Source organism: Salvelinus namaycush, unplaced genomic scaffold, assembly GCF_016432855.1.
Source record: "Salvelinus namaycush isolate Seneca unplaced genomic scaffold, SaNama_1.0 Scaffold2707, whole genome shotgun sequence".
Taxonomy (NCBI): Eukaryota; Metazoa; Chordata; class Actinopteri; order Salmoniformes; family Salmonidae; genus Salvelinus; species Salvelinus namaycush.
This window is the reverse complement of record NW_024059572.1, coordinates 23,208-33,737: the sequence shown is the minus strand read 5'-3', so window position 1 is coordinate 33,737 and position 10,530 is coordinate 23,208. Positions and strand designations below refer to the sequence as shown.

General features: G+C 41.3%; 1 protein-coding gene across 1 annotated transcript; it reads right to left on the bottom strand.

Annotated features, from left to right (window-relative positions):
- Positions 1-4,434: 4,434 nt before the first annotated feature.
- ndufab1b (NADH:ubiquinone oxidoreductase subunit AB1b) lies at positions 4,435-10,125 on the bottom strand. The gene is made up of 5 exons (XM_038984838.1): positions 9,916-10,125; positions 9,020-9,142; positions 6,124-6,211; positions 5,653-5,767; positions 4,435-4,638 (listed from the first exon to the last, which is right to left on the bottom strand). Exons 1-4 carry the CDS (start codon positions 10,084-10,086, stop codon positions 5,676-5,678), a joined length of 474 nt encoding a protein of 157 aa, XP_038840766.1. The 5' UTR covers positions 10,087-10,125; the 3' UTR covers positions 4,435-4,638; positions 5,653-5,675.
- Between the last annotated feature and the right edge of the window lie 405 nt (positions 10,126-10,530).

Here is a 10,530-nt window from a genome sequence, read left to right as displayed (position 1 = left end):
GGTGTGTGGGGTTATTAGGTACATAATATGGTGTGGGGTTATTAGGGGTACATAATATGGTGTGTGGGTTATTAGGGTACATAATATGGTGTGTGGGTTATTAGGTTACATAATATGGTGTGTGGGGTTATTAGGGTACATAATATGGTGTGTGTGGTTTATTAGGGTACATAATATGGTGTGTGGTTTATTAGGGTACATAATATGGTGTGTGGGGTTATTAGGTTACATAATATGGTGTGTGGTTTATTAGGGTACATAATATGGTGTGTGTGGTTTATTAGGGTACATAATATGGTGTGTGGTTTATTAGGGTACATAATATGGTGTGGGTTTATTAGGGTACATAATATGGTGTGTGGTTTATTAGGGTACATAATATGGTGTGGTTTATTAGGGTACATAATATGGTGTGTGGTTTATTAGGTTACATAATATGGTGTGTGGGGTTATTAGGGTTACATAATATGGTGTGTGGGTTTATTAGGGTACATAATATGGTGTGTGGTTTATTAGGCTACATAATATGGTGTGTGGGTTTATTAGGGTTACATAATATGGTGTGTGGGTTTATTAGGTTACATAATATGGTGTGTGGTTTATTAGGGTACATAATATGGTGTGTGTGGTTTATTAGGGTACATAATATGGTGTGTGTGGTTTATTAGGGTACATAATATGGTGTGGTTTATTAGGGTACATAATATGGTGTGTTGGGTTATTAGGGTACATAATATGGTGTGTGGGGTTATTAGGGTACATAATATGGTGTGTGGGTTTATTAGGGTACATAATATGGTGTGTGGTTTATTAGGTTACATAATATGGTGTGGTTTATTAGGGTTACATAATATGGTGTGTGGGTTTATTAGGGTACATAATATGGTGTGTGGGTTTATTAGGGTACATAATATGGTGTGTGGGTTATTAGGGTACATAATATGGTGTGTGGTTTATTAGGGGTACATAATATGGTGTGTGGTTTATTAGGGTACATAATATGGTGTGTGGTTTATTAGGTACATACTATGGTGTGTGGGGTTATTAGGGTTACATAATAATGGTGTGTGTGGTTTATTAGGGTACATAATATGGTGTGTGGTTTATTAGGGTACATAATATGGTGTGTGGGGTTTATTAGGGTACATAATATGGTGTGTGGGGTTATTAGGGTTACATAATATGGTGTGTGGTTTATTAGGGTACATAATATGGTGTGTGGTTTATTAGGGTAACATAATATGGTGTGTGGGTGTTATTAGGGTACATAATATGGTGTGTGGGGTTATTAGGGTACATAATATGGTGTGTGGGTTATTAGGGTACATAATATGGTGTGGGTTTATTAGGGTACATAATATGGTGTGTGGGTTATTAGGGTACATAATATGGTGTGTGGGGTTATTAGGTTACATAATATGGTGTGTGGGTTTATTAGGGTACATAATATGGTGTGTGGTTTATTAGGGTACATAATATGGTGTGTGGTTTATTAGGGTACATAATATGGTGTGTGGTTTATTAGGGTACATAATATGGTGTGTGGGTTTATTAGGTTACATAATATGGTGTGTGGTTTATTAGGGTTACATAATATGGTGTGTGGTTTATTAGGGTACATAATATGGTGTGTGGGTTTATTAGGTTACATAATATGGTGTGTGGTTTATTAGGGTACATAATATGGTGTGTGGTTTATTAGGGTACATAATATGGTGTGTGGGTTTATTAGGTTACATAATATGGTGTGTGGTTTATTAGGGTTACATAATATGGTGTGTGGTTTATTAGGGTACATAATATGGTGTGTGGTTTATTAGGGTACATAATATGGTGTGTGGGTTTATTAGGTTACATAATATGGTGTGTGGTTTATTAGGGTTACATAATATGGTGTGTGGTTTATTAGGGTACATAATATGGTGTGTGGTTTATTAGGGTACATAATATGGTGTGTGGGGTTATTAGGGTACATAATATGGTGTGTGGTTTATTAGGGTACATAATATGGTGTGTGGTTTATTAGGTTACATAATATGGTGTGTGGTTTATTAGGGTACATAATATGGTGTGTGGTTTATTAGGTTACATAATATGGTGTGTGGTTTATTAGGGTACATAATATGGTGTGTGGTTTATTAGGGTACATAATATGGTGTGTGGTTTATTAGGGTACATAATATGGTGTGTGGTTTATTAGGGTACATAATATGGTGTGTGGTTTATTAGGTTACATAATATGGTGTGTGGTTTATTAGGTTACATAATATGGTGTGTGGGTTTATTAGGTTACATAATATGGTGTGTGGGTTTATTAGGGTACATAATATGGTGTGTGGGTTTATTAGGGTACATAATATGGTGTGTGGGTTTATTAGGGTACATAATATGGTGTGTGGGTTTATTAGGGTACATAATATGGTGTGTGGTTTATTAGGGTACATAATATGGTGTGTGGTTTATTAGGGTACATAATATGGTGTGTGGTTTATTAGGGTACATAATATGGTGTGTGGTTTATTAGGGTACATAATATGGTGTGTGGGTTTATTAGGGTACATAATATGGTGTGTGGTTTATTAGGTTACATAATATGGTGTGTGGTTTATTAGGGTACATAATATGGTGTGTGGGGTTATTAGGGTACATAATATGGTGTGTGGGTTTATTAGGGTACATAATATGGTGTGTGGGTTTATTAGGGTACATAATATGGTGTGGTTTATTAGGTTACATAATATGGTGTGTGGTTTATTAGGTTACATAATATGGTGTGTGGGGTTATTAGGTTACATAATATGGTGTGTGGGGTTATTAGGTTACATAATATGGTGTGTGGGTTTATTAGGGTTACATAATATGGTGTGTGGGGTTATTAGGTTACATAATATGGTGTGTGGGGTTATTAGGTTACATAATATGGTGTGTGGGGTTATTAGGTTACATAATATGGTGTGTGGGGTTATTAGGGTACATAATATGGTGTGTGGTTTATTAGGTTACATAATATGGTGTGTGGGGTTATTAGGGTACAGATGCAGTTCTGATGAACTTCACGGCGATGACACGTGACGCTCCTCTTCTGGCGACATCACGATCGAAGCTTTGACAGGAATATTCCGTCTCTGATCCAGGAAGTTCTTCATAGTTTATTTTATCTGTTGTACCCGAAACGACTCGTTTCCGTCACAACTGTCGTGATATATATTTTTTTTAAATATACGGGTTAACTTTACTCATTAAAAACAGTGGATTGAAACGTGGTTATAGACTGAGTGGACAAAACATTATGAACACCTGCTCTTTCCATGACGTAGACTGACCAGGTGAATCCAGGTGAAAGCTATGATCCCTTATTGATGTCACTTGTTAAATCCACTTCAAATCAGTGATGATGAAAGGGAGGAGACGGGTTAAAGAAGGATTTTTGTTGCTGGGTTTTTTCAAACTCAACAGTTTCCCGTGTGTATTGTTAGGATTTATGTTTATGCACTATAGCCCGCTACCATATTGTTTGAAGATGAATATTGTTTTGTTACACACACACACAAACAATACAGATGTATGGGTGTGTAAAGACTGATCAACATAGGACAGGCTATACAAGCTGTGGTCAATCTGGAGAGGGGAGGGGTGCATATCTCTAAGGGGCACTGGACAATACCATATTAGGAACTGTTTGAGTGTAGAATCGACAGACACAAGACGGAGCTAATCTACCCAGCAACCAGATGTGAGCACCAAGGGACTGGGACCAGTATAGGCAGAGCAAAGTTTAAACCGCGCTCAGCCTCTACTGTGATAGGCCAACGGACGGGTTGGAACTGAAGCTGTCATAGTATAAGAACTGGTATTTGAGTAAATTCCACAGTTCTCTGTTCTACCCTGCGCGGTGATACAGCGAACCCGTATATACGAAAATTGCATTTACCATTTATCGCATGAGTTTAATTAAAATACTTAAAGTATATTCGGTGACTCTGAATCACATTTTGTCCTGATACCAGATTTGAACTGACGCTAATCTCTTTCAGTATCAAGAATGGTCCACCGCCCAAAGGACATCCAGCCAACTTGACACAACTGTGGGGAAGCATTGGAGTCAACATGGGCCAGCATCCCTGTGGAACGCTTACGACACCTTAGATACTGTGTAGAAATCACTCCAGCATTTCCTGGTTGCTAATAAAATGTCAGAATATGTGACAAAACAAGCGTATAGAGAATCATTATGAAATGTATTTTCCATAAACACAAAATATTATTTTCAGCTGTTTTACAAAAAATTTATTGAATGGGAAGCATAGAAATACCACACATAGAACTGCTCTACTGCTTTCAATGACCAATCTATAACTCGTAGTTCTATGTGGATTTGGTTGGGGTTTAGTGAGGGAACTCCCCGAACCACAAGGTGGAGCTATACAACAAGAGTCCAACCATAAAGTCATGTTTATTTTTCACCTCCCAAACTCAGGAGGAAAATACACATTTTCATTAAATACAGTGGAACAACACAAGACAAAAGGCATCTGATGCCACAAGAGAGAACGGAGGAAGAGAAGCGGGACTGATGAAGTGGTGGGGGGGGGGAGACCCTGTCCAGCCCAGCCCGTCGGACAGCATCATCAGGACTTCCTGTGAGGAGCAGAAACAGGCAGTTCCACCTCAGTAAACACAGCTTCATTTAATTAAATGTTTTTAAACTAGTGAATAAGGCAGGCAGGGATTGAAACAACAGAGAGAGACTTCCTGCATTCTGCCAGTGACTGTAGCAGGTCATTTCTGCTCCAGCCGACATCTACAGCGTTTACAGTCAACGGGACTTCTGGGAAATGTCCCTTTAAAAAGTACATCACTGCGTACAGGTCATTCATGTGTGTTGGATTGATTTCCTGCTGAAACGGTAATGACACGGGAGGCTAATTGATTTCTATACACACACACACTAGAACAGGGGCTTCTCAAACTGTTTCACTCAGGACCCCCTTCCAGTAAGGGGGAACATGCCACCCCCTCTAGGGGGCGACTGAGGCCCGAAGCCCAAGGGCCCCCATCTTGGCACTCCCCCCACCGTACTTTGGACGTTATAGAAATGAATTTACTAACGTCCCCAACATTTTCCCACGTTTATTGTATTACATCCTACTATATGCGCTAAACAAATCAAAAATATTTTCCTTATCCGTATAATTTCTTGGGGAGGGAAAGTACTATTGTTACTGTCCTCACTACAACAACAAAAACACCAGAAATACATAAACGTTTAAATTAAAATACTGTAGAATTCCATCTTTCTACGCGGGACTGCTTTTTCTGACGAGTGGCAATATTGACGAATCGGTGGCTTCGAAGTCTCTCCATGGACAAAACAGCAGCAATCCAGGGTTTATACACACACACACACACACACACAGCCAGGGTTTATACACACACAGAGAGACAGACAGACACACACACACATCCAGGGTTTACACACACACACACATCCAGGGTTTATACACACACACATCATTGGAGACTAATGAAATTGTTCTGAAGGCCAAAACACAAGGCTTTTATTAGTTGTTTAAATAAAAATAAAACATGTAAATGGTGAGAGAGCGTTACACCCTTTTCAACGCCGCGGGGGACGTCGGCGCGGACACTCACTGAGTGTAGTTCCTGGTTCCTTCTTATTCATACACGTCCTTCTTGTCAGCGATGTACTGGACGATATCCTGAGGACACATCAGCTTCTCCGCCTCCACATCCGGGATCTCAAACCCTGCAGCAGGAACACACATCAGACCAGCAGGGAGAGAGACGGGGAGGTAGAGACTGAGACATGGAGAGACGGGGAGGGAGAGACAGGGAGGGAGAGACATGGAGAGACGGGAACAGAGACAGAGACATGGAGAGACGGGGAGGTAGAGACAGAGACATGGAGAGACGGGGAGGGAGAGACAGGGAGGGAGAGACGGGGAGGGAGAGACAGGGAGGGAGAGACGGGGAGGGAGAGACGGGGAGGGAGAGACGGGGAGGGAGAGACATGGAGAGACGGGAACAGAGACAGAGACATGGAGAGACAGACATGAAGAGACGGGGAGAGACAGACACAAAGGTACAGAGAGACAGACTCACCAAACTCATCCTCCATGGCCATGATGATCTCTACCTGGTCCAAGCTGTCTAACCCCAGGTCCTTCAGGAAGTGGGAGGACGTCGCCAGCTGAGGATACAGATAGATCAGAGGAGGTCAGGACAGACGGGGACATCCTAGATCTGCAGTCCTACTCTACATGACCAAAGGTATGTGGACACCTACTCATCCAAAATCATGGGCATAACAATTTTGAAGGGGTGTCCACATACTTTTGTATATATACACAATGGGTGGGTCTAATCTATGACGTTAAAAATGTCTATTTACGCTGTTCCATTTGACTGCAATTTATAAAATCTCCACTATAAAAAAAGCATCTAGACATTAACGCATATTTCTTTTATAGATTAACGTTTCGTTTTTCAACAGTGGAGATTTGTATAAACCGTGTTGTCTGTCTCTGACATTTGCAACATTTGTTTCAATATTTAAATTAAATCTCCAGCTGTCCAATAGTAATGAACGTGTCGAAGACTCGGGACGAGACAGACAGCGTTTCTCAGCCAATCGAAATCACGAATCAGCCGTCATCATTTTTATGGAAATAAACAAAGAAATGTCAATAGAAGAAAGGAAGTGTAGCTAGTCTTCATTCTTTCCAGATTCAGTTTTTATTTATTTCACCTTTTATTTAACCAGGTAATACATGTATTAATTAGCCTAAGTTTATCATTATCACCTTTTATTTAACCAGGTAATACATGTATTAATTAGCCTAAGTTTATCATTATCACCTTTTATTTAACCAGGTAGGCAAGTTGAGAACAACTTCTCATTTACAACTGCGACCTGGCCAAGATAAAGCAAAGCAGTGCGACACAAACAACAACACAGAGTTACACATAAACAAACGTACAGTCTATAACCCAATAGAAAAATCTATACACAGTGTGTGCAAATGAGGTAAGATAAGAGAGGTAAGGCAAATAGGCCATAGTGGTGAAATCATTACAATTTAGCAATTAAAATACTGGAGTGATAGGACCTACAGAGGATGAATGTGCAAGTTGAGATACTGGGGTGCAAAGGAGCAAGATAATTAAATAAATAAATACAGTATGGGGATGAGGTAGATTGGATGGGCTAGTTTGAAGTGATTGTGTTGCTGGCTGTGTTGCTGGCTAGCTCCTCTGAACAACAGTGTCCTGACGAGCGAACACATTTTCTATACCAGGTGAAATCGCAACCTCATTAACTCATTGTTATGGATTTATCCAAATAACGTCACTAGAAAACAGCTTAAATAAATGTAACTGCAGCTCCTTTTGCTGTTATTCTGGCTAAACTTTTTGACGTGATTGTAAATTAGCCGTAGTTGGCTAGCTATCTAGCTATCTAGCAAGGGTTAAGAACGTTGCCAGCCAGTCTGGCAATGGAACATTTAGAACGAACGACTGGGTCGCGTCCCATAGATACAGAACGACTGGGTCGCGTCCCATAGATACAGAACGACTGGGTCGCGTCCCATAGATACAGAACGACTGGGTCGCGTCCCATAGATACAGAACGACTGGGTCGCGTCCCATAGATACAGAACGACTGGGTCGCGTCCCATAGATACAGAACTAAAAGACTGAATGACTGGGTCCCGTCCCATAGATACAGAACAAAAAGACTGAACGACTGGGTCCCGTCCCATAGATACAGAACACAAAGACTGAACGACTGGGTCGCTTCCCATAGATACAGAACAAAAAGACTGAACGACTGGGTCCCGTCCCATAGATACAGAACGACTGGGTCGCGTCCCATAGATACAGAACTAAAAGACTGAACGACTGGGTCGCGTCCCATAGATACAGAACGACTGGGTCGCGTCCCATAGATACAGAACAAAAAGACTGAACGACTGGGTCACGTCCATAGAGACAGAACAAAAAGACTGAACGACTGGGTCCCGTCCCATAGATACAGAACAAAAAGACTGAACGACTGGGTCCCGTCCCATAGATACAGAACTAAAAGACTGAACGACTGGGTCACGTCCATAGATACAGAACAACGACTGGGTCGCGTCCCATAGATACAGAACAAAAAGACTGAACGACTGGGTCGCGTCCATAGATACAGAACGACTGGGTCGCTTCCCATAGATACAGAACAAAAAGACTGAACGACTGGGTCCTGTCCCATAGATACAGAACAACGACTGGGTCGCGTCCATAGATACAGAACGACTGGGTCGCGTCCATAGATACAGAACGACTGGGTCGCGTCCCATAGATACAGAACAAAAAGACTGAACGACTGGGTCCCGTCCCATAGATACAGAACAAAAAGACTGAACGACTGGGTCCCGTCCCATAGATACAGAACAAAAAGACTGAACGACTGGGTCGCATCCATAGTTACAGAACAAAAAGACTGAACGACTGGGTCGCGTCCATAGAGACAGAACTAAAAGACTGAACGACTGGGTCGTGTCCATAGATACAGAACAAAAAGACTGAACGACTGGGTCGCGTCCATAGATACAGAACGACTGGGTCGCGTCCCATAGATACAGAACACAAAGACTGAACGACTGGGTCGTGTCTCTGGCAACCGAACCGATCGAACGAACCACCAGCCAGCTTGGGTAGCAACCTTAGACTTGTGTCGGGACTATATATCTTGTTAGAAGGAGGAAATTGTATGAATAAATGTATCGAAGATAAGGAGTGTTGACGTCAAACTGATCCTTGATACGTGGGGTGTAAATTCACGCGACACCAAAACAGAACCATGAGGAGGCGAATGGGAACGAAACAGGAGAGAATCTGTCCAATAGAAACTCTCTCTTGTTTTCATTACAAAACGTAAACCGTCTGGACTAATACACGCCAGTAATTCTTACTCTCAAAACGAGCCATGGTGCTTCGGGTCTGTCCTTACCTTCTCTGGGTTTATCTTGTCGTAGAGTTTGAGGACGTACATGACTCGTTCTTTAATGCTTTCAACGGTGAGGGGAGGCAGGTCTCCATACTGTCTACACGACACTCCCACTGAGCTAGAGATCTGGAGAGAAGAAGAAGGACAGGAAAGGAAGAAAGAAAGGATGGGTTCAGAGGTCATTCACTTGTCGATGCCAGCTTGACTGACATCACTTCTGCACCCATTTGACCAATCAAGCAGTTTAGTTCAAGCCTAGATAATAGCTAGCTAGCTAACTAATGTTACAGATGTCTACCGCATTGTATTTAGTGCACAAGTCATGCATGCGTCATCCTGTCACAACAACCCCAGGTATTGATAATAGATAACACATTTGCTTTAGATTAAATTAAAATGTGTCAAATCGACTGTCATCTAGCTAGTACAAACTATATAAAACGTACTAAGCTCGCTAGTAAAGCTAGGCTAACAGTACAGTACTTGAGTGTACCACAGATGAATAGTTTGAACATAAAGTATAATTAAAATTGTACTCAACTAAGCTAGCCAAGTATCAAACGATTACACGATAAATTAGCTTAGCTAGCTGTTAACTTTGCTAGGCTAACGCATGAGACACAGTCGGGTTGTTTTGTAACGTAAATTCATGCAGCATTCAAACTATGCACTTTTCAGAGACAGTTTCGTTGAATTAGCAATTGACCCATTTTGTCCCCGGTTTTGGGAGCTTGGCGTGCAAAGTGACCGGATAGCAAGCTAGTTAGCACAGAAACCGGCTAGCAAGCTATCATTAGTTACGGATTTAGTTGGAAAGGCACTGGTAGGTCAATGTGCGATCCAGCACTGCTAGGCCACAGCAGCGACAAAAAGGTGTCTCAATGTTATTCAAGACTAACCCGCGTTTGTTCGACCCACCGGGTCCATTGACTGCTGGCAATGAAGGAGAACGGTCGGGGGTTGAATAGGACCGGGCCAGCTGCGGCTCTCACTGCAATGTTACCCGACGAGAGCCTCGCAGAAGGCCGGGTTAGCTGGCGGACACACTGCGCTAGGACACGGGACGCCATAGTTGATGAAAATACGGATCAATCCCAGGGTGCAAAGCAAGACACGCGTTTGGACGACAAGGGGCGTTTCCACTAGATAGCACAGCCACAAAGTCAAAGGGAAAAGGAGGTCAAATGTGCGCAGGCGCACTGGTTATTATAAAAAATAACGCCGATATTTAATATGATTGTGTTTTTTTAAATTCACTATAACGTCATTATAATGCTTTCCCATATGTTTTCTTATTTAATTAAATTGGAATTATGTAATAATTGTGACTTTGGTTGAATTTGTCGCAACATCGGGTAACCGATCTAGGTATTACATTCTATGCGTAAGACATGACTAATCACCAGAACAAAAAAACAAAAACAATTATATTCAATTTCGTCGATCATTAACAATGATGTTAATTCTTTGAGACACATATTTTAATTTTAGTTGAATATTACTTATTATTTGTG